The sequence below is a fragment of the Schistocerca gregaria genome, chromosome 1 (genome assembly GCF_023897955.1).
Source record: "Schistocerca gregaria isolate iqSchGreg1 chromosome 1, iqSchGreg1.2, whole genome shotgun sequence".
Taxonomy (NCBI): Eukaryota; Metazoa; Arthropoda; class Insecta; order Orthoptera; family Acrididae; genus Schistocerca; species Schistocerca gregaria.
The window spans coordinates 981,418,421-981,443,884 of record NC_064920.1 but is presented as its reverse complement, the minus strand read 5'-3'; the positions used below and the strand labels follow the sequence as shown (position 1 = coordinate 981,443,884).

The following is a 25,464-nucleotide window of genomic DNA, read 5'->3' as shown; positions in this document are numbered from 1 at the left end:
CCATGTTTCACTTCCATTCATGGCTACACTCCATACAAATACTTTCAGAAACGACTTCCTGACACTTAAATCTATACACGTTGTTAACAAGTTTCTCTTCTTCAGAAACACTTTCCTTGCCATTGCCAGTCTACATTTTATATCCTCTCTACTTCGACCATCATCAGTTATTTTGCTCCCCAAATAGCAAAACTCCTTTACAACTTTAAGTGTCTCATTTCCTAATCTAATTCCCTCAGCATCACCCGACTTAATTCGACTACATTCCATTATCCACGTTTTGCTTTTGTTGATGTTCATCTTACATCCTCCTTTCAAGACACTGTCCATTCCGTTCAACTGCTTTTCCAAGTCATTTGCTGTCTCTGACAGAATTACAATGTCAACCTCATTTTTAGTTCTTCTCCTTGGATTTTAATACCTACTCCGAATTTTTCTTTTGTTTCCTTCACTGCTTCCTCAATATAAAGACTGAATGACATCGGGGAGAGGCTACAACCCTGTCTCACTCCCTTCCCAAACACTGTTTCCTTTTCATGCCCCTCGACTCTTACAACTGCCATCTAGTTCCTGTAGAAATTGTAAGTAGCGTTTCGCTCCCTGTATTTTACCCCTGCCACCATTAGAATTTGAAAGAGATTATTCCAGTCAACATTGTCAAAACTTTCTCTAAGTCTACAAATGCTAGAAACGTGGGTTTGCCTTTCCTTAATCTTTCTTTTAAGATAAGTCGTAAGGTCAGTATTGCCTCACGTGTTCCAACATTTCTACGGAATCCAAATTGATCTTCCCCGAGGTCGGTTCTACCAGTTTTTCCATTCGTCTGTAAATAATTCGCGTTAGTATTTTGCAGCTGTGACTTATTAAACTGATAGTTCGGTAATTTTCACATCTGTCAACACCTGCTTTCTTTGGGACGTGAATTATTATATTCTTCTTGATGTCTGAGGGTATTTCACCTGTCTCGTACATCTTGCTCACCAGATGGTAGAGTTTTGTCAGGAGTGGCTCTCCCAAGGCCGTCAGTCGTTCTAATGGAATGTTATCTACTCCTGGCTTCTTGTTTCGACTCAGACTTTCAGTGCTGTGGCAAACTCTTCACGCAGTATCGTCTCTCCCATTTCATCTGCATCTACATCCTCTTCCATTTCCATAATATTGTCCTCAAGTACATCGCCCTTGTATTGACTCTCTATATACTCCTTCCACCTTTCTGCTTTCCCCTCTTTGCTTAGAACTGGGTTTCCATCTGAGCTCTTAAAAAAATATTCATACAAGTGGCTCTCTTTTCTCTAAAGGTCTCTTTAATTTTCCTGTAGGCTGTATCTATCTTACCCCTAGTGAGATAAGCCTCTACATAGTTACATTTGCCCTCTATCCATGCCGGCTTAGCCAATTTGCACTTCCTGTCGATCTCATTTTTGAGATGTTTGTATTCCTTTTGGCCTGCTTCATTTACTGCATTTTTATATTTTCTCCTTTCATCAATTAAATTCAATATTTCTTCTGTTACCCAAGGATTTCTACTAGCCCTCGTCTTTTTACCTACTTGATCCCATTCTGCCTTCACTACTTCATCCCATGACTATTAAATTTTCGTCTCCCTTCACTACCTGAATAATTTCTTTTATCTGATCATACATTTCTTAAATTTCTTCGTCATCTGCAGAGCTAGTTGGCATATAAACTTGTACTACTGTAGTAGGCATGGGCTTCGTGTCTATCTTGGCCAGCATAATACGTTCGCTATGCTGTTGTAGTAGCTTACCCGCACTCCTATTACTTTTATTCATTATTAAACCATCCTGCGTTACCCCTATTTGATTTTGTATTTATAACCCTATATTCACCTGGCCAGAAGTCTTGTTCCTTTAGCTTCATTAATTCCCACTATAATTAACTTTAACCCAACGCTTACAGGAGAGCCAATTGGTTCATAAATAGTGTGTTATGTAAAACAACAGTGAGAAGAAACTGTAAGAGAAATCTTTTGTAAGGTTTGACATTACGTGCATGTCCTCGGTTTCTCGCGACCGTATCTGACAGAACCAAACCAGTTTTGTTTCCTATTATGTTCAGTACTGACAATAAAGCAATAAGCAACAAATATTTTGACCACTGTATAAAGTGGGAAACACACAGTTTGAGTGCTCTTCTCAAAAAATTAAACACATTAGATCGCTTAAAAAATGGCACTAATACACGCCGACAAAGAAACAACAGATTTTGAAATTTATCTGTCCCAACTCTCATAGCTTGTGGTATTCTTTGTTTCATCCATTACTTGAAGAAGTCGTCGATGTAGGTGTTGAACAGTGTTGCTCATATACTGTACTACAGCTTTGCCTCACTCCCTGCTTAATCGCTATTACTGATGTCAACTCTTTGTCCCTACGATGCTTCTCGCTGACGGCAAGGTGAGCATACAGGACACCGAAGAGAAATTACAGACGACGTTATGTGCATTACACAAAAGAAGCTACTAACAAAATGGGCACATGATGTTGGTAAACGCTCAATCCATCTGAAATCCAAGTGGTACTGGTTGGTCATTTCAGATTCATTAGCCCAAAGAATCGGGAATCCATACCATCTATAACTCGAAATGGGACAAATATCAACTTCTCTCTCTCTCAGCAAATAGTCTAGGAGTAATGATAGATAAAAATCTAAATTGGACCAACCCATAACAGCAATGTGCAAGAAGGTATGAACGTATCTTCATGCCGTACAAAAATGTAAAAGGCTGTTTCCTCTGGACCTGAAGAAGAAACTTGTACAAGCACTTCTAGTTATTTATTTCGGCAATGATATCCTACAAGGGCTTTTTCAGGAAAGCTCACGGCGCCTGGAGCTGTTTATGAATGCCTCTATTCGTTGTATCTGTGATGTTCAACTCTTTCATCACATTTTACCATCATATACACAGTTATCCTGGCTGCGTGCAGACAAGCGCAGATATACGTTCTGTCCTTCTCTTCTGTCTTATCAACGAACATTGTCCCTCAAATCTCTCATCAAGCTTAACGCTATTATCTGAACAATGTGGCAGAAACAGCCGTTCTCATCAGAGCAAATTGCTTTCTGCCACTCTTCATCGTTCAGCCATTTTCTTTAAATCGTTCTCAGCATATTGAATCAGACTCGGGATGACCTCCAGCATTATAATAGAGAACTGAATAACATTCGCAGCTTCAGAAGGTAGCTAATGATATATCTGCTGAAGTAACAATAATGATTGCCGTTGTCCCTGTATATCCTACTTTCCAACCACATCTTCCTCTTCTCCCAGTATTCGTAGGTGGTGAAGTCTTCTTAAATTTCATTTTCATAGAACTCGCTACATCAGAATGCATCTCTTGAACACCAACATATTCGTCTTCTATCTGCCACTATCATTATTGTTATTATTGGCATTTTTATTATTATTACTAATATTAGTGGCAGCAGTAGCAGTATTATCCCCATTAGTTCATAGTATTATGTACTCACATTGTTACTTCAGACACTCAACTCATTTTAATACTGTTTGTCACATTCACACTGTTATTTTTTTAGGAAACTATGAAGTAAAAAGTGTGAAATCCTGGTCCGATGTAAGAGAGTGCCTAGTGGACCTAATCAGCTAAGGTGAAAAAAATAAAAAATTATTTTCTGAAGATTTCAACAACAAAAATAGAAACAACGAACTGTTTAGGAAAATAGCCCATAAGGACTAAGATAATGATAATACGAGGGTTGGAAGTTAAATAGTGGCAACAATTTATCCACACCGATACAAAAGAGTTACCTGCTTGTACCTGTTACTGTCCTTTGAAGTAGTCACCAGCGTTGTGTAGAACCCTTTGCCAGCGATGTAGAAGGCGCAGTATACCGTTAGCTGAGACTGTTCTGTTGATAGCGAGAATGGAGCGGTCTAAATAAATAAATAAATACTGCCTGTCGAATCTCTGGAACAGTTCTGAAACGAATGCCACGAAGTGGTTCCTTTATCTTCTGAATCAAATCAAATTACAAGGACTTAAGTCCGGGGAGTATGGTGGATGGTACAGTACTTCCCAGTCCCATCGACCGAACAGAGCAGCCACAGCTTGCGCTGTATGCGCCCGCGCATTGTCGTGCAAAATGATGGGTGGGTTGCGCAGAAAGTGTCGCCGCATCTTTCGCAATGCAGATCGCAAATGATACTCCAAAAACGAACAGCAATACTGTTCATTGACGGTCTGGCGCGGAGGAACGTAATGCGTTAGGATAACACCGTCATAGTCGTACACGAGAATCACCGTAAGTTTAGACCGCTCCATTAGTTATCATCAACAGAACAGGCTCTGCTAACAGTATGCTACGCCTTCCTCATCGGTGGCAACTGGTTCTACACAATGCTGGTGACTACTTTGAAGGACAATAACAGGTGCAAACATGTAACTCTTGTGTATCGGTGGTGACTACTTTGAAGGACAATAACAGGTGCAAACATGTAACTCTTGTGTATCGGTGGTGAATAAATAGTTGCCACTATTTAAGTTTCAACCCTCGTAATAGATAAGATGTCTCATTTCTGTTACCTAGGACGTGAAGCAACTTTTGAAGAAGAGAAAACCATAAATAAAAAAATTAACATCTACTGCGCGATAAGGAAAACACTGAAGGGTAAAACGAGAAAAGAACCCAAATGAAATTTTACAAAGTAGTGGCACTACATAGTAATACGAGCAGAAAGTTGGATGTTAAGATCGAGAGACCTAAGACAACCTGAAACATCATAAACGAAGTCCCCACATCAGCGAAAGGCAGCACAACAGAAGACAAAATAAGAAATGAAGATAGATGAAAAAGAAATGGGGTTAGCTATTAACTGGAAACGTAACCCAACGAAAGTATAATTGGAAAGAGCATGCACTATGTATGTCATCCCAGAAAAGCCGTCGAGAAGCGATGGAATAGAAACCTATTTGGTATCAGGTGTGTGGAGAGGCCGAGAAAAGGATGGTGAGGCGGGAAGGCCATAAGACCTAATCCTGGACTGTCAGGCGAAGAACCCAAATAAAAGCACGACAGCCTAATTGAAGGAACAGGAAATAACACTAGAATAATACCATAGAGGAGCTGGATTTTAGATGTTACATGTATTAAAGCTCACATCAGCAACACGGGAAGGCATCTGCAGATCAGATCAGACCAGACCAGCTGGCCAAAGAGGCATCCAGATCATGAGAGGAAGGTCAGTCTTCTGACTGATTTGATACGGCGCACCACGAATTCCTCTCCTGCACCACCCTCTTTATTTCAGTATAGCACTTGCAAATTAAATCCTTAATTGTGTGTTGGATGTATTCCTATCTCTGTCTTTCCCTACAATTTTTTCTTGTGCTATTTCTAGTACCATGGAGATTATTTCTTGATGCTTTAACACACGTCCTGCCATCCTGTCCCTTCTTCTTGTCAGTGTTTTCCATATGTTCTTTTCTTCGCCGATTCTACGGAGAAAATTCCCATTCCCTATCTTAACAGTCCACCAAATTTTCAACATTCTTGTGGAAAACTTCATCTCAAATGCTTAGATTCCCATCTGTTCAGGTTTTCCAATCTCCATGATTCCTGTACAGTTCTGTTCTAAAAACGTAAACTCTCTGAAATTTATTTCTCAAATTTGCTTCAAATTTTGATGCTGATTATCTCATCAGTCTTATTTCTGCTAGTTCTCATTACATTTGCCTCTTTCCAGTTTACCATTAGTTCATATTCTATAATCATTAAACAGTTCATTCCATTCAACAGATCCCGTAATTCTTATTTAGTTTCAAAGAGGATAGTAACGTCATCAGCGAACCTTATCATTTATATCCTTTCACCTAGAATTGTAATTTCACCCTTGAATCTTTCTTTTATTTCTGTAATTGCTTCTTCGATGTGTGGACTGAACAGGAGGGGTGAAAGATATCATCCCTGTTTTATTCCCTTTTTAAGCCAAGACATTCCTTCTTGGTCTTCCAATACTATTGTTTCCTCTTTCTTCTTGTACATATTGTGTATCACCCGTCTTTTTCTATATCTTACTCGTACTTTTCTCAAAATTTCGAACATCTTGAAGAATTTCCCATTGTTGAACCCTTTTTCTAGACCGGCAGATCCTGTGAGCGTATCTTGATTTAAGTCTTCCTTCCACTTTCAAGTCCAATGTAGTGGCAACTTATGTCACCAAATGTATCAGGATGACCCAATGTAGTGGGAAGAGGTCTAAGGCACCGTATTAAGACTCGTCCGAGCTTTCCAAGTGATTTATTGTTTGCCGGCAGGAGTGGTTGAGCGGTTCTAGGCGCTTCAGTCTAAAACCATGCTACCTCTACGTTCGCAGGTTCGAATCCTGCCTCAGGCATGGATGTGTGTGATGTCCTTAGGTTTAAGTAATTCTAAGCTCTAGGGGACTGATGACTTCAGATGTTAAGTCCCACAGTGCTCAGAGCCATTTGAACGTTTATTTTTAATTTATTGTTTCAACTACAGTGCCCCCGTTCATCTCAATCTGCGTCACTGGGTCCCGCAATGCTGAGGACACTACTCTGCTGTCTGTGGAATGGCTTGGAGCGGAATGGCTGCCTCAGCGACCTGTGCATGCACTGCTGTGTGTTGGCCTCGTACACCAGCAGAGTAGTGGCGTCGTCAGGATGCTGGCAGTTGACTCAGTGGTCTGTGTCCCTGCCAACTCAGCACCGCAGATGGCCAGCTGCATGCTTCTAGCCAGCTAAGATCGCGGTGACAACAAGCGCCCGCGACCCGGCATCCGAATCTGCGGCTCTCGCCTCTGGCATGTGTTGGAAGCCAGGATGCCTGCCCGCAGTAGCGAGCCGTGGAGTAGCCTGCTGCTGGCTGGCTACGGACCCCATGTCGGCCTCAGGGTCAAACCAGCCTCCCGCCATGGACTGGAACGCTGGCGCCCCATCTGCTGCTGCGTGTAGCTAGTGATGTGACATGCCCCACAGTCCAGGAGAGCTGCCACACTTGAACAAATCTCGTCAGAAGCCCGAACCTATTTGTACGCAGCTGTGTGCTCTGTTTTGCCATACGTGGCGCTTCGCGTCATGTACCCATAACATGCTAGGTTGGCCAGTGGGCCCCTTCTGCCTGTGATCTGCGACATGCAAAACTGCTACGTAAACTCTTTCAGCAATTTGACAGCCCTGTGACCTCTATTCTACATCGCAACTGTTTGTATGCGTAACTCACTGCAATCCAGCCAGCACCTGGCTGTAACTTGAGCTCAGAATATTGCACAAAACTAACTTTCCCTGTCCGAAACGTTGGTGCCGCTACATCAACGTTAGCACTGCCTTTCTGGTGTCTTTACCTATCCCAAAGCATAAATTGACCATCATCTAATAGATAATCAATTTTCTTTTGCTTTCTTCTGTATACAATTCTTGTCAGCAGCTTGGATGTATGAGATGTGAAGCTGATTGGTATGATATTTTTCACAAATACCTGTTCTTGCATCCTTCTAAATTGTGTGGAAGACATTTTTTCCGGAAGCCTGATGGTACTTAGCCAGCCTCATGGATTCTACATGCCAACTTTAATGGTTTGGTTGTTATTTACCATAATAATTTTAGAAATTCCGTTGGTTTGTTATCAATCCTTTCTATTCTATTTGATCTCAAGTCCTGCAGAGCTCTTTTAAATCCTGATTCTAATAATGGATCCTCTACGATTTCCTTATTGACTCCAATTTTCAAGTCTTCCTCGTCATAGAGGCCTTCTGTGTCCTCTTTCCACCAACCCGCTCTTTCCTCTGCGGTTAACAGCGTAATTTACATTTCACTCACAATATTACCTATCTTGCTTTTAATTTCATCCGAGGATTTTCTGATTTTTCTGTATACTGAGTTAATCCTTCCAGCGATCATTTCGTTTTCGATTTCTTCATATTTTACCTGCAGCCCTTTCACTTGGGCTACCCTGCACTCCCTATTTCTTCTGCGACTAAGTAATTTGTATTGCTGTATTCCTATATTCCCTTGAACTTTTATGTGCTTCCTTCTTTTGTCGATCAATTGAAGTATTTCTTCTGTTACCAAAGGTGATCAAAAGTATCCGGACACGTGGTTGAAAATGACTTACAAATTCGTGACGCCCTCCATCGGTAATGCTGAAATTCAGTAAGGCGTTGGCCCATCATTACCCTTGATGACAGCTTCCACTCTCGCAGTCATCGATGTCGGTCGGTGAGGCCTCGCACGAAGGCGGGTTTCCAAACATCCCAAAGGTGTTCTATAAGATTCAGGTCACGACTGTATGCAGGCCAGTCCATTACAAGGTTGTCATTGTCGTGTAACCACTCAGCCACAGGCCGTGCATTATGAACAGGTGCACGATCGTGTTGAAAGATGCAATCGCCATCCCCGAATTACTCTTCAGCAGTGGGAACCAAGAAGGTGCTTAAAACATCAGTGTAGGCTTGTGCTGTGATAGTACCACGCAAAACAACAAGGGTTGCAAGCGCCCACCATAAAAACCACCACCACACCATAACACCACCACCTCCGAATTTTACTGTTGGCACTACACACGCTGGCAAATGATGTTCACCAGGCATTCGCCATATCCACACCCTGCCATCGCATCGCCACATTGTGTACTGCGATTCGTCACTCCACACAACGTTTTTCCACTGTTCAATCGTCCAATGTTTATGCTCCTTACACCAATCAAGGTGTCTTTTGGCATTTACTGGCGTGATGTGTGGCTTATGAGCAGTTTCTAGACCACGAAATCCAGGTTTTCTCAGTCCCGCCTAACTTTTATAGTACTTGCGGTGGATCCCGATGCAGTTTGGAATTCCTGTGTGATGGTCTGGATAGATGTCTGCCTATTACACATTACGACCCTCTTCAACTGTCAGCGGTCTCTATCAGTCAACAGACGAGGTCGACTTGTAAGCTTTTGTGCTGGACGTGTCCCCTCAGGTCTCCACTCCTCTATCACATCGGAAACAGTGAACCTAGGGGTGCTTAGGAGTGTGGAAATCTCGTTTACAGACGTATGACACAAGTGACCCAGTCATCTGACCTCGTTCAAAGTCCGTGAGTTCCGCGGAACATCCAATTCTGCTCTCTGACGATGTCTAATGGCTATTGAAGTGGCTGATATGGAGTACCTGGCAGTAGGTGGCAGCACAATACACCTAATATGAAAACCGTATGTTTTGGGGGATGTCCGGATACTTTTGATCACATAGTGTAGGTCCGACTACCTAAAATCTGTGGTTGACCTTTTTAAAGGTCATTCCTCTTAAAATGAACAACTTGCTTGTATATTTCTTACTGTAATATCCACATCCTTAGCCATCTACAAACGTGTGTCATCATTCCTGAGTCCATCACCATCCCACCTCCTTCTACATTCTTCCCTATGATTCTTTGAAACTTTAGTCTTCTCTTCATCTTTACTATATTATGATCTGAGTCTACATCTGCACCTCAGTAGTCCTTACAGTGCGTTATTTGATTTTGGAATCTCTGTCTGACCGTGATGTAATCCACCGGGGATCTTCCTTGTTTCTAGGCCTTTTCCTAGCACACTTCCACCTCTTGTGGTCTTGAAAAGAGTATTCGCTATTACCATTTGAAATGTTTTACAGACATCAATTAGTCTTTCTCCTGTCACATTCCATTGCCGAGACCATATTCTGCTGTAGTCCTTTCTTCTATTCCTTTCCTCATAACCGCATTCCATTCCCACATGATTATTAGAATTTCATCTCCCTTACATAGTGAACAACACGTTCAGTATCCTCATATATTTTCTCTACATCTTGTACCGTGATGTCACCATGTATACCTGAACTATCGTTTGCATTGGTTTGCTGTCGAATCTGATGAAAACAGCCGTGACTCTCTATCCTGCTTCCCTGCTCATAAAGAATCCTACTCTCTTTATGCCATTTTCTGCTAATGTTATCCTGTATTTGTCTGATCAGAAATCCTCGTCTTTTTCCCATTTCATTTTGCCGACACCCACTACTTTGAACCTCTGCAGTCCCTTGTCAGATTTTCTAGTTTTCCCACTACGTTCAGAGTTCTGACATTTCATTCTCCTACTCATAGAATGTTATCCTTTCAATGGTTATTCTGTCTTTTTCTCACGATCACCTCACCCTCCACATTCCTCAGCCATAGATCCGAATGGAGGACTATCAGGAATTTTTCCCAATGGAGAGATCATCATAACACATTTTCAATTACAGGCCACATCTCCTCTGGATATTCGTCATGTCCCTTCAATATATTGATTTCCGTTGCCTTCTGCAGCCTTACGCCGTTCATTAGTGGCAATTCTTCCACGTTGTACGGGAAATTTCCTACGTTAAGGGCAGGGGAGTGCCCTGAACATATCTCTGTTCCTCTGTCCTCTTTGACAAAGCCGATGGCAGAGCGAGTGTGATTTCTCATGTTGGAAGTCTTTGGCCGCCATTGCTGATGACGTTTACTCAAAATGTAAGGGGTGACCGGGTTCGGACCCTGGGCCCATGGCATTTTTATTACTAGTTAAAAATGCTAACCCTGCACCAAGGTCTCAGATTAGTATTTGCTGCATAAAAGGTCATAAATCCGTCGTGAAGCAAATGTCACGAAAAACAATTCTGAAGGAAAGGGAGAAATAATGGCAACAAATTTCAAAAGGAATAATTACAAAAGAATTTTTTCAATGGTAGGCCAGAGGCTGGTGATCGGATTACCAATATCCCCTAATTCCATAGTGACATTAACTGGACGTAAAAAACTGAAGACTTGTCACCATCGATTCGAACCAATGATACTGTGTGTCCATTCTTGGAAAGGAGAGAAACATACTGCCAAAAAGTGTAATAGTAAATGGTGGAAACTGGCCACTTAGTAAGAATGAACAGGTAAAACTCCTTTTAAAAGACTTCTGTGAATTCTGTAATTCAGTATAGTTTTCGAAAGTATGAGTTGCACACATCAATTTTAAAACAAGCATTGTACTAAATTTAAGGCGGTAACCATTGCAAGGGAAATTAAACAATATTTAATATGGCTATGTCAGGTCTACTTACTTCAAGACACAACAATCGTTACACTTAGCGTCTTCCATTTTCCATTGTATATATACTAATGTCTGTTTATTCCTGCAGTTTTGCTCCCTCTTCCAACATGGAAGTTCTGCTCCCTCTAGCACCACGGTATTTATTACCTAATGTCATTAAACTTGGTCTACTGTGATGTCTCCACTAAAGAGGGGAGGTGGGCGAGTAGAGACAGAGAGGAGAAGGACATAAGGCAATCAATCTAGGTGGAACGGTTTCCATTTCACGACTCTTTGGCAGCTTGCGTGCCAATTTCGCTGCTTATTTTGTCAAATAACTTCTCGTTTTATCTCATGAGATGAGTGGAGATCTTTCCAGACCATATATGCCACAGAAAAATCAGAGGTGGTCATCGGGACTCGATCTCTGGACCTCCTATTAACCAGAAAATGAAGCTGATTACTAGACCATGAAAGAGTTATTTTCCTAGTTTTGTTGTGGACATCCTGTAGGGATAGTAAACTATTCTCGATCAAAAACGTTTTGAAAAACAACTGGAGAATCGCTTCTGCTCTGTGTCACTGCATGGATTGAAAAATGATGATCAAAGTGTCATTTGTGTACTTAGAAGAATAAAATTACTTTGATAAGTTATTTAACTGATGTGATGATTTTTATGGAAATGTCATTTAATTATTACCTGCATTTTAGAGGATTTTCAGTTGGCGCCGATTTCTGGAGAACTTTTATCACCCAGCCACTGACAAGGGAAAAAAACTTTTTTTTGCCTCGTAAGAGACATTAAACTATCATGTTATCCCTTCTTGCAGTTATTATTTTCCATGTCTTCATATCCTTGGCGATTCTATGGAGAATCCATTTCTTACCTATCCAATCTACTTAAGGGCCAACATTCTTCTGTGACACTTGCAAGGTGGCAGTCCATTTCTATCACCTTCCATGGGCAACAGATATAGTGATAGTGCAGTTTACCATCTTCTACGGCTATCTCCTTCACGACATGATTCGAATAATATGTCAAATGCCATACTTTGGGCGTAACAGACTTAATTTTCATATGAAATTACAATGAAAGTGTACATGTCTGACAGGAATACGTTACTAAGTAATCTCTTTTCCCATTTGGATGTACATATATTTCGGTAGCAACACAAATCTGCAACGGAGGGTAGGCGACGAGCCCCGACACAACATTTTCCTTTAAAAGCCACTTTGCAAACCCTTGTTGAAGGATAGGGATGGGTCATAAATATCACGGCCGCAAGGGACGCAGTGTGGGTCTCGACAGATTCACCTAATTTATTTCGCCACAGGTGGCCAGTGGTGCATTTACTTCCTCAGGTGTCCCAAGGGAGAGGCGTCTGTGCAGTTCACACTAATTGAATGGGCTGCATTTTCAGAGACAGAGAAGGAAATACGTAGTTAAAACAGCAAGCGGAACTCACGTGAACATTCGTGATATCTACTTAGGGAAGGGAAACTGCACCCTTTACGTCATTTCCCTATAGAGATGGAGTTAGCGAATATGACGACTGAAAGTAATGTTTTGAGAGTGAGAGAAATAATTCCTTTTTTCATAGCAGTTTGGTTGGTAGACTCCAGTTTCGGAGGGAGCCAATGTACTTCACAGGCAGAGGAAACTGAGCGAAATAATTCCTGTACACAGCAGTTTGGTTGGTAGACTCCAGTTTCGGAGGGAGCCAATGTACTTCACAGGCAGAGGAAACTGAGAGAAATAATTCCTGTACACAGCAGTTTGGTTGGTAGCCTCCAGTTTCAGAGGGAGCCAATGTTCTTCGCAGGGAGAGGAGACTTAGATCGATATATAAAATTTACAGACAAGAAAAGGATCTCTCTCCGAAACTTTGTGTTGACACATGGGGTGCTTAACTCTCCGTAGGGTGTGGCGAGAGATTTCTTCTGTGGTCACTTTGATCGAAATGGACTCTAATTTGATCGGCGTTAAACATGCAGAGAGTCTCGAATATTCTACAAGAGGGGCGATCGAGAAGAGTCTTATTAGTTAATACGCTTTTGCGAGAACTGCACGGTCACCATTGTGTATGTCATCCCACCAACCAGGCGCGTGTACACAGCCGCTATAGACAGTCTTCTGCTTCATGGGAGAACTCGGTAAGAGAATACAACTGACACTTCAGTCCAGAACAAGCAGTTTTATGGGTTGACAGGCAGCACGGAACAGACGTAGCCGTCTGACGTCCTGCACATCCAACTACCCACCATGCAGCAAAGGTAAATGATGCAATGCAGTCGCGCACGAAGTACGTCAAAATACGAGTATGATACTGTCACAAGAAAGCATCCTCGTCCAGTTCAGTGTTTGATTTGGAGTACTACACTAAACCCTCCCTAGTGTTATTTTTAGCCATGTAATATCGTAATGTTGAACCTCAGTTGTCCAACTACATTAATTGACGTTGTTTGAATATAATATATTGCAGAAACCATTTGTGCAGAGTTTCTTTTATCTTACTTGTTTGTTTTAACTTATCGCGTAGCACAGCGTTGTTGTCTACACTGAAGAGCCAAAGAAACTGGTACACCTGTCTAATATCGAGTAAGGCCCCAGCGAGCACACGGAAGTTCTGCAGTATGAAGTGGCATGGACTCGACTACTCTCTGAAGTAGTGCTGGGAGGAACTGACCCCATGAATCCTTCAGGGTTTTCCATAAATCCGTAAGACTGCGAGGGGGCAGAGATCCCTTCTGAACAACGCGCTGCAAGGCACCCCAGATGTGCTCAATAATGTTCCTGTCTGGGGAGTTTGGTGGCCAGCGGAAGTGTTTAAACTCAGAGGAGTGTTGCTGTAGCCACTCTGTAGCAATTCTGGACGAGTGGGTAGTCGCATTGTCCTGCTGGAATTGTCCAAGTCAGTCGAAATGCACAATGGACACGAAAGGACGCAGGTGATCACACAGGATGCCTACATACATGTCACCTGTCAGAGTCGTATCTAGAGGTATCAGGTGTCCCATATCACTCCAACTGTACACGCCGCACACTATTACAGAGCCTCCTCCAGGTTGAACAGTCCCCTGCTGACAAGGAAGGTCCATGGATCCATGAGGTTGTCTCCATACCCGTACAAGTACACACGCTCGATATAATTTGAAACGAGACTCGTCCGACGAGGCAACATGTTTCCAATGTCGGTGTTGATGGGCCCAGGCGAGGCGTACAGCTTTCTTTCGTGAAGTCTTCAAGGGTACACCAGTAGGCCTTCTGCTCCGAAAGGCCCATATCGATTATGCTTCGTCGAAAGATTCACTCGCTGACTCTTGTTGATGGCTCAGCATTGACATCTGCGGCAATTTCCTGAAGGTTTGCTCATGTCACGCTAAATGATGCTCTTCAGTCGTTTCTGGTCCCGGTCTTGCAGGATCTTTTTCCGGCCGCAGCGATGTAGGAGATTTGATGTTTTACCGGATTCCTAATATTCACGCGTACACTCATTAAATGATCATTTGGGAAAATCCCCACTTCATCGATACCTCGGAGGTGCTGTGTCCCGCCGGCCGCGGTGGTCTCGCGGTTCTAGGCGCGCAGTCCGGAACCGTGCGACTGCTACGGTTGCAGGTTCGAATCCTGCCTCGGGCATGGATGTGTGTGATGTCTTTAGGTTAGTTAGGTTTAAGTAGTTCTAAGTTCTAGGGGACTAATGACCACAGCAGTTGAGTCCCATAGTGCGCAGAGCCATTTGAACCATTTTGCTGTGTCCCGTCGCTCATGCACCAACTATAACACCGCGTTGAAACTCATTTAAATCTTGATAACCTGCCATTGTAGAAGCTGTAACCGATCTAACAACTGCGCCAGACACTTTGTAAGGTGTCCGGCAAATCCAACACCTTCCATGAAAACCCTGACATGATAAGCAAATCCAGTAGTATGTCACATAGCTCCGAATAAATCGAGACATTAAATTAACCAACGTAATACGAGTAACGAGTGAGCAAATGGAATACCACAGACATTTAGACAGAATGTCTAAATGCATGTCATACCTTCCCACCGTGAGACAGACGCAGTTCCGAGGGGAGAAACGAGAACAGAAGCCGAGAGCAGAACAGTGTTAAGCTGGAAGGCCCTACGATAAGGGATGGACGGACACCCACGTTTCCAGCTAACCGCTAAGACCACGCCACCCACAAGTTTTAGCGTGAGACTTTTTCGCGTCTCTGTTACGTCAAGGACCACCCCCAGCCCATGTTAAAAGCTACAGACCTCTAGAAAAACAGTATAGATCTTACGATAACACAAAAAGGGCCACACCACCCGCAAGTTTTAGCGTGAGACTGTTTGGCGTCTCTATTACGTTAGGACCACCCCCCAGCCCATGTTAAAAGATACAGCCCTCCAGAGCAACAGTAGAGATCTTACGATAACGCTGAAAGGACCACACCAGCTGCAAGTTTTATCTGCGAATTTTTCGCGTCTCTGTTACGTTGCAAACTTTAAAAACATTGCCCCACCACGAAAAGTATAACGTTTCTCATTGGATAGACAGAATTTTTGTAGGCGGAGCTAAAGGTTAACATTGAGACCGTGATTGGTCAGATGAAAACACAGCCAGATAGTGTTTTTTAAACCAACTTCGCTAAATGGTAGTAAGGAGAAGTTAGGAGAGGGGAATTAGCTCCTAGACAGCGAGCTGGATGGCTGCTGCGCCGGCCGCTGCCCCCCTGAAGCTGCCTAACCAACGACAAGGTAATGAACGCATGCGATGCCGCATAACAGCGCATAAAGTTTCACTCAGAACTGCAGAAGACTCATCTGTTACACCCCCTTTTTGCGTAATACTAGTGCCGATCGTCAATTAAAGGTCATGGTGTTCACATTTGCCACTAGTTATTGAGAAGCCACATCAGCCACTGTAATTTACGACAAGTTAAATAAGTAATTAAAGATAATTGAGGGTCACTGTAGACCATTTTCATAGTTTGCTTTTTTGTGAAACTTAATTTAAACCTAGATTATAGATGTGATATGGCATAGGTCATCCTTCGATCCATTGTAGAACTTGGAAACCCATTCAGGGAATAGTCGTTCACATTTTTGTTGAACGCAGTTGGTTTTTACCATCCTGTATTAAACCACATCCTTTTATCAATAGTGCTATTTATAAACAATGTTTTGCGAGTAGAATAAAATTTCCAATGTTAATCTTAACTGCTTTTTCGACGTTATCTTACCAGCTAACTAAAAATAGGAATGCCTTTAACCGCTTCCACTACATTTAGTTAGTATTAAGATTCTTTTACAGGGAGTGCAGTGGAGCTGACGCTGTGATCATTAAGTATTTGGTTATATCATCGCTAGTCTCACTGAACTCTTCTGAATTCTACATGTCATATGTGGTCTGGCGTCTCCTTACCAGCAACAGGTCCCATGTCCAAACTAGTCAATTCCCTAAAAAACACGCTCAGAGCGTCGTTGCGCGAAAGTGGTAGGGAGACATAATATAGAACAAACAGACACCACCATGAATGTTAGAACTTGTTCTCTTATATAGGTGGTGTCGACCGCAGCGCTGTATTCTGCCTGTTTACATGTATCTGTATTTGAACACACAGGCCTTGCCAGATTCTCTGGCGTTTCAGTGTATGACTATATGATACTTGCATCAAGATTCATGTGTACTTTTTTCAATGTAAGTATCAGTAAACCATTTCTATTCTGAATCTTTTGTAAACAACCCGATAGTAAAAACAGAATAACAGTATAGGTAATGGATTATTTGTCCTAGAAGTAGGTTACCTACTCGCGTTAAATTAAATCCCTTGGTAAAGAAACTATTTCAGGAATTCACACATAATCATTTTTCTGATGTCTAATCAGTTACGCGATTCTTGCTCCTTACCTTGCAGGGCCAGAACATAAACACTTCTATACGTACTCAAAGCGATCCTTGGATGCCAGGTGGTGGGGAGCAGACTGTAAGAATCGCCAGTACGTTAACACTGCATTGCAAACGCTTGGATGTTCTTATTCACCAGTTTTCTTGTCCATGATTCACTTCCAAAAACTGCAGTGCTTAGAGATTCACGTTGTTAGAAACATGTTTCTCAACGTAAGTTCAAATGGTTCAAATGGCTCTGAGCACTATGGGACTTAACATCTATGGCCATCAGTCCCCTAGAACTTACAACTACGTAAACCTAACTAACCTAAGGACAGCACACAATACCCAGCCATCACGAGGCAGAGAAAATCCCTGACCCCGCCGGGAATCGAACCCGGGAACCCGGGCGTGTGAAGCGAGCACGCTACCGCACGACCACAAGATGCGGGCTCTCAACGTAAGTCTTACGTTTGATATTAGTAACTTCTTTCCGCAAGGAGCTTCCTTGTGCGTGCATTGACTAAATATTCAAGTTTAAAGGACAGTAATCAGTAGCAAAATCCGTCATTTATTGAAGCATATATAGATTTGTTGTATTTCATAGTCATCTTTAGTGTAACTACTTATATACATATACCTCCATAACAAACAGTGTCAACTATATGTTGCAACTGCTACCCTCTTTCAGGCACTAACTGTTATCGACGGTAAACTGGTATGTATAAGAGTGCAAATACACACATCAAAAAAAGTTTACATCACCCCGGTTCTCACAACTCTTGAAGATAGATGTTGACAGTGAATATTGTATCACCCTTTGATTGTTCAGAGTTGTCACTAAGACAGCCCAAAGATGTAAACAACCATGCTTGAGCAGCCCCTATTTGGCGGAGGGGGTCCGACAGCCGTTTCAGGCACTAACTGTTATCGACGGTAAACTGGTATGTATAAGAGTGCAAATACACACATCAAAAAAAGTTTACATCACCCCGGTTCTCACAACTCTTGAATATAGATGTTGACAGTGAATATTATATCACCCTTTGATTGTTCAGAGTTGTCACTAAGACAGCCCAAAGATGTAAACAACCATGCTTGAGCAGCCCCTATTTGGCGGAGGGGGTCCGACAGCCGTTTCAGGCACTAACTGTTATCGACGGTAAACTGGTATGTATAAGAGTGCAAATACACACATCAAAAAAAGTTTACATCACCCCGGTTCTCACAACTCTTGAATATAGATGTTGACAATGAATATTGTATCACCCTTTGATTGTTCAGAGTTGTCACTAAGACAGCCCAAAGATGTAAACAACCATGCTTGAGCAGCCCCTATTTGGCGGAGGGGGTCCGTCAGCCGATTAGTTCCACTCATTCCATCAGGAAGGAGGCACATGGCTCATGTTGTTTGTAGTTCAATCTTGCCTAGACGATCAATACCGCGGTTCGATGGCGTCCGCATTGTTAATTTGAGCCAGGAAGAGCTCTGATCAAGAGAAGTGTCCAGGCGTCTCGGAGTGAACTAAAGAGCTGTTGATCGGACATGGAGCAGATTCAGAAAGACAGGAACTGTCGATGACACAGCTCGCTCAGGCCACCCAAGGGCAACTGCTGTAGTGGTTGACCGCTACCTACGGGCTATGGCTCGGAGGAACCCTGACAGCAACGCCATCATGTTGAATAATGCTTTTCGTGCAGCCATATGACGTCGTGTTACGACTCAAACAGTGTGCAATAGGCTGCATAATGCGCAACTTCACTCCCGACATCCATGGCGAGGTCCATCTTTGCAATCACGACACCATGCAGCAAGGTACAGATGGGACCAACAACATGCAGAATCGACCACTCAGGATTGGCACCAGGTTCTCATCACCGATGAGTGCCGCGTGTACTTTCAACCAGACAATCGTCGGAGACGTGTTTGGAGGCAATCCGGTCAGACTGAATGACTGAGACACACAGTTCAGCGAGTGCGGCAAGGTGGAGGTTCCCTGCTGTTTTGGGGTGGCTTTATGTGGTGCCGATGTACACCGCTGGTGGTCATGGAAGGCGCCGTAACAGCTGTACTATACGTGAATGCCATCCTGTGACCGATAGTGCAACCATATCGGCAGCATATTGGCGAGGCATTCGTCTTCATGGATGACAATTCGTGCCCCCATCGTGCACATCTTGTAGATGACTTCCTTCAGAACAACGACATTGCTCGACAAGAGCAGCTAGCATGTTCTCCAGACATGAACCCTATCGATCATGCCTGGGATAGATTGAAAAGGGCTGTTTATGGACGACGTGACCCACCAACCACTCTGCGGCATCTACACCTAATCGCAGTTGAGTAGTGGGACAATCAGGACCAACAGTGCCTTGATGAACTTCTGGATAGTATGCCACGACGAATACAGGTATGCATCAGTACAAGAGGACGTGATTCTAGGTGTTAGAGGTACCGGTGTGTACAGCAGTCTGGACAACCACCTCTGAATGTCTCGCTGTATGGTGGTACAACATGCAATGTGTGATTTTCATGATCAATAAAAAGGGTAGAAACGATGTTTATTTTGATCTCTATCCCAATTTTTTGTACAGGTTCCGGAACTCTTGGAACCGAAGTTTTGCAAAACTTTTTTTATGTGTATATTTGAATCCAGTTGCCCCTTCTGTAAGAGCGAGAACGACAAGTATTATCTCAGCAGTGCATTTTTCAAAGAATATACGTGAATGGTATTCTGAAATGGATTTTAGAAGTAGTTTTTAAATGGTATCCCAGACTCTGGAGAACCAAGAAGTTCTTAAGACATCCCATCACAAGACATACAAACTTGCATTTGAGCTACTGATCACATGTACTGACCGAATACTACTACAGACACGATGCGTAATTGAAAGTGTGAGTAGACAATACTATATTCCTTTCGTTAAACTAAACAACTTTTTATCTTACAGGAGGAAACATTGAATGCGTGCCAGATGTCAGTGGATCTGAATAACAGCGATACCAAGCATGTACCATCTCACCAAAACAACTCAACACTTCCTTCACAGAAATCGGGAGCTTTTTCTTGCGTTTCTACAAAGTGATGTTTTTTTCACAATAAGAGTCTTGAACAGTCTTAAGTTCGTGAATTTTTAATATACAGGGTGTTTCAAAAATGACCGATATATTTGAAACGGCAATACAAACTAAACGAGCAGCGATAGAAATACACCGTTTGTTGCAATATGCTTGGGACAACAGTACATTTTCAGGCAGACAAACTTTCGAAATTACAGTAGTTACAATTGTCAACAACAGATGGCGCTGCGGTCGGGGAAACTCTATAGTACGATATTTTCCACATATCCACCATGCGTAGCAATAATATGGCGTAGTCTCTGAATGAAATTACCCGAAACCTTTGACAACGTGTCTGGCGGAATGGCTTCACATGCAGATGAGATATACTGCTTCAGCTGTTCAATTGTTTCTGGATTCTGGCGGTACACCTGGTCTTTCAAGTGTCCCCACAGAAAGAAGTCACAGGGGTTCATGTCTGGCGAATAGGGAGGCCAATCCACGCCGCCTCCTGTATGTTTCGGGTAGCCCAAAGCAATCACACGATCATCGAAATATTCATTCAGGAAATTAAAGACGTCGGCCGTGCGATGTGGCCGGGCACCATCTTGCATAAACCACGAGGTGTTCACAGTGTCGTCTAAGGCAGTTTGTACCGCCACAAATTCACGAAGAATGTCCAGATAGCGTGATGCAGTAATCGTTTCGGATCTGAAAATAGGCCAATGATTCCTTTGGAAGAAATGGCGGCCCAGACCAGTACTTTTTGAGGATGCAGGGACGATGGGACTGCAACATGGGGCTTTCCGGTTCCCCATATGCGCCAGTTCTGTTTATTGACGAAGCTGTCCAGGTAAAAATAAGCTTCGTCAGTAAACCAAATGCTGCCCACATGCATATCGCCGTCATCAATCCTGTGCACTATATAGTTAGCGAATGTCTCTCGTGCAGCAATGGTAGCAGCGCTGAGGGGTTGTCGCATTTGAATTTTGTATGGATAGAGGTGTATACTCAGGCGCATGAGACGATACACGGACGTTGGCGTCATTTGGACCGCAGCTGCAACACGGCGAACGGAAACCTGAGGCCGCTGTTGGATCACCTGCTGCACTAGCTGCGCGTTGTCCTCTGTGGTTGCCGTACACGGTCGCCCTACCTTTCCAGCACGTTCATCAGTCACATTCCCAGTCCGTTGAAATTTTTCAAACAGATCCTTTATTGAATCGCTTTTCGGTCCTTTGGTTACATTAAACCTCCGTTGAAAACTTTGTCTTGTTGCAACAACACTGTGTTCTAGGTGGTAGAATTCCAACACCAGAAAAATCCTCTGTTCTAAGTAATAAACCATGTTGTCCTCAGCACACTTGCACGTTGTGAACAGCACAGGCTTACAGCAGAAAGACGACGTACTGAATGGCGCACCCACAGACTGCGTTGTCTTCTATATCTTTCACATCACTTGCAGCGCCATCTGTTGTTAAAAATTGTAACTACTGTAATTTCGAAAGTTTGTCCGCCTGAAAATGTACTGTTGTCCCAAGCATATTGCAACAAACGGTGTATTTCTATCGCTGCTCGTTTAGTTTTTATTGCCGTTTCAAATATACCGGTTATTTTTGAAACACACTGTATCTGCAATATTGAAAAACACTAATACAAATTTGACAGTTTTTCTGGGAGACAATTGGAAAGAATGCTCAGAAAATTCATTCAAAATGGTATGCTTTATTCATATTTTGTTCTTTATTCAGTCACCAAAATATTCATAATGATGAAAAGTGCGATTTAAAGAACAATAATTGGTGTACAGAACCACAAATTGTCACTGACGGCAGGTTGCTAAAAAGGGATATTTTTCCTCCAGAAATCCATACGCTTCTTTGCCGGGTCAAGTTTCAAGGAGAATCTGCTGCCCATGTGGAGGTAGTTGTGCATCCAACGCGTGTATGGCATCCAGAGTGTCGGGAATCCAAGCGTCGAAGGTCGTCTGAAACAATGAAGGACAATAGTTTTCAGGAGGTGCTGCCCCACAGCTCGTATGTATTTGAAAAAAAAAAAAATCTCAGAACTGCCAAGAGCTGCTGATAAAATAAATCTTTAATAAATATCGGTTTCTAACATCCGATAATCCTCAGGTAACACAAAATTATTTATAACAGACTACATGGCTACGCCCTTACTGTGGCGTTCCATAGGAAAAAAAAAACTTCCTGCGTCACTCTTGGCAACAGTGAAATACACTCCTGGAAATTGAAATAAGAACACCGTGAATTCATTGTCCCAGGAAGGGGAAACTTTATTGACACATTCCTGGGGTCAGATACATCACATGATCACACTGACAGAACCACAGGCACATAGACACAGGCAACAGAGCATGCACAATGTCGGCACTAGTACAGTGTATATCCACCTTTCGCAGCAATGCAGGCTGCTATTCTCCCATGGAGACGATCGTAGAGATGCTGGATGTAGTCCTGTGGAACGGCTTGCCATGCCATTTCCACCTGGCGCCTCAGTTGGACCAACGTTCGTGCTGGACGTTCAAACCGCGTGAGACGACGCTTCATCCAGTCCCAAACATGCTCAATGGGGGACAGATCCGGAGATCTTGCTGGCCAGGGTAGTTGACTTACACCTTCTAGAGCACGTTGGGTGGCACGCGATACATGCAGACGTGCATTGTCCTGTTGGAACAGCAAGTTCCCTTGCCGGTCTAGGAATAGTAGAACGATGGGTTCGATGACGGTTTGGATGTACCGTGCACTATTCAGTGTCCCCTCGACGATCACCAGAGGTGTACGGCCAGTGTAGGAGATCGCTCCCCACACCATGAGGCCGGGTGTTGGCCCTGTGTGCCTCGGTCGTATGCAGTCCTGATTGTGGCGCTCACCTGCACGGCGCCAAACACGCATACGACCATCATTGGCACCAAGGCAGAAGCGACTCTCATCGCTGAAGACGACACGCCTCCATTCGTCCCTCCATTCACGCCTGTCGCGTCACCACTGGAGACGGGCTGCACGATGTTGGGGCGTGAGCGGAAGACGGCCTAACGGTGTGCGGGACCGTAGCCCAGCTTCATGGAGACGGTTGAGAATGGTCCTCGCCGATACCCCAGGAGCAACAGTGTCCTTAATTTGCTGGGAAGTGGCGGTGCGGTCCCCTACGGCACTGCGTAGGATCCTACGGTCTTGGCGTGCATCCGTGCGTCGCTGCGGTCCGGTCCCAGGTCGACGGGCACGTGCACCTTCCGCCGACCACTGGCGACAACATCGATGTACTGTGGAGACCTCACGCCCCACGTGTTGAGCAATTGGGCGGTACGTCCACCCGGCCTCCCGCATGCCCACTATACGCCCTCGCTCAAAGTCCGTCAACTGCACATACGGTTCACGTCCACGCTGTCGCGGCATGCTACCAGTGTTAAAGACTGCGATGGAGCCCCGTATGCCACGGCAAACTGGCTGACACTGACGGCGGCGGTGCACAAATGCTGCGCAGCTAGCGCCATTCGACGGCCAACACCGCGGTTCCTGGTGTGTCCGCTGTGCCGTGCGTGTGATGATTGCTTGTACAGCCCTCTCGCAGTGTCCGGAGCAAGTATGGTGGGTCTGACACACTGGTGTCAATGTGTTCTTTTTTCCATTTCCACGAGTGTACATTACATTATACTGTTTATACTGTCATTATATTTTACTGAATTTTTGCCCTGTTCTTCTTTAAATCTTGTCTACTTTTTATTAATCCTATATGGTATGGGGCCCGGACTATGGAACAGTACCCAAGTTTCACCAAATGATGTACTAGTGGCATTCAGTAAGTAATGAAACACTTTTTTTTTCTCAAATCAGGTTATTTCATCCGGATTTCAATACATCATCTTATTCCTCACTCTTTTGGTTACAAAACGCTATTTTCAACGCAGTCTCTGTTCAATGTGATGGCTTTCGCCACTCTACTGGTAGGGCCTGTATGTCTCCATGGTGACACGCTCCTGGTTAATGGCTTGCTGTATCAGCAACCTCATCATCATCCACGTACTGCTTGTTCATTGGGCCGAAGAAATGGAAGTCGAAAGGTGCTAGATGGGGCTACACATCTATTAGTACCCCAACTGGTGTTTGAGCATTACCGACACAAACTTCCATTTGTGCAGCGAATTGTTTGATTGTGATTCGTCGATCAGCTGGAATGGGAGTGTACACACATTGTAACAGTGCAGGCGTCACAGCTGTGTGCGGCCAGCTGGTACGCTGGAGATCGAGAAGGTTTCCGCGACCTTATTGCGATGATGACAGACGCCTCTCTCAACGACTCGACGTGCTTTTGTTCACTGCCAGGTCTCCGAGTGCATTCTGCATGCGCGTATAAATATCTGTGAGGCTGTGGTTTCCTGCCAAAAGAAACTCAATGACAGCTCTGTGCTCGGTACGCTCCTCTGTCACAGACGGCATTTTGAAGGCTACATACAACGCCGCCGTCTGTCGGAATTTCGTGAATCTATAGGGGCTCAAGCACGAATATTCCATGATGTCTCACAACGAATTCTGCGTTTTTTCAACCGAAATTTACCGAGGAAAAAAATGTTTTTCATGTCATGTGGCTTCCTGAGATGTAAGGGGCAGCAATTAATATGATAATATTTTTGGAATGTACAATCTTGACATTTTAATAGCAAACATCTCTGTGATGTACAGTTCCTCCCTTTTATCATATGTCATTATTATTTATTATTTATTCGAGTCAGAAACAAATACAATATAAAATCTAGTAGGTGCTCCATGGTCAACGCTTCTCCACATTCATAGTTGGTAGTACCTACAGGGAAATTTATGGAAATTACTCCTCCATCTTCCATCTCCAGAACGAAGTCACTTGGATGACTTCCACATAATCCAGCTCTATTCTGTCTAGGTAGGACGATTTCCGAAAGAGTTGGCCTGGTAGAGTTATTTTCAAGTCGAGAAACCCACAACTGTTTAACAGCTGTAGCTGCTGTTCTTTGCAAGACTGAAGTGGTGTTGAGGAATTTTCTTTTGGACCTCATCATTTGGGCTGCCGGAGCTTAATCTGTTTTCTCTGCGTTGACAGCTACTTCGCAACGAATATCTGGTGGAGCCATCGCCACCAAATGGTAGAGTTTTACAAGTGTTGTAGATTTCACACAACCTGTAACAAGCCTACACGTTTCGTTGAGTGCATTGTTAACTAAGTTTGGGTAGGTCAATTTGTACCACCATGGGCACGCATTCTCTGCAGCATTGTAGCATGTTGCTATGCCATCGTTCTCAGAGTTTAAGGGCGAAATCTCCACGTGAAAACAGTGATCTTACGAAGGATATTATTTCTAGGTTCCTTCTTCATTCTCGTATTCTCGCAGTGTACGTTCCAGAAATGATGTCCAGATGTTTACTGATTGTATCCTTTGGCGTATGATGTTCAGTTCGCAACATGCCTCATTGTGCTTAAGATAAAAC

At 43.5% G+C, this 25,464-nt stretch overlaps 1 protein-coding gene across 1 annotated transcript in view; it reads right to left on the bottom strand.

The window, feature by feature from the left end:
• Window positions 1-21,689: 21,689 nt before the first annotated feature.
• The window catches only part of LOC126311221 (esterase B1-like), a 100,822-nt gene continuing 97,047 nt past the window's right edge, over window positions 21,690-25,464 (bottom strand). The window contains exon 10 of the mRNA XM_049992215.1: window positions 21,690-21,971. Within this exon, the coding sequence (XP_049848172.1) occupies window positions 21,824-21,971 (148 nt within the window). The 3' untranslated portion in view covers window positions 21,690-21,823. The remainder of the gene's footprint in view (window positions 21,972-25,464) is intronic.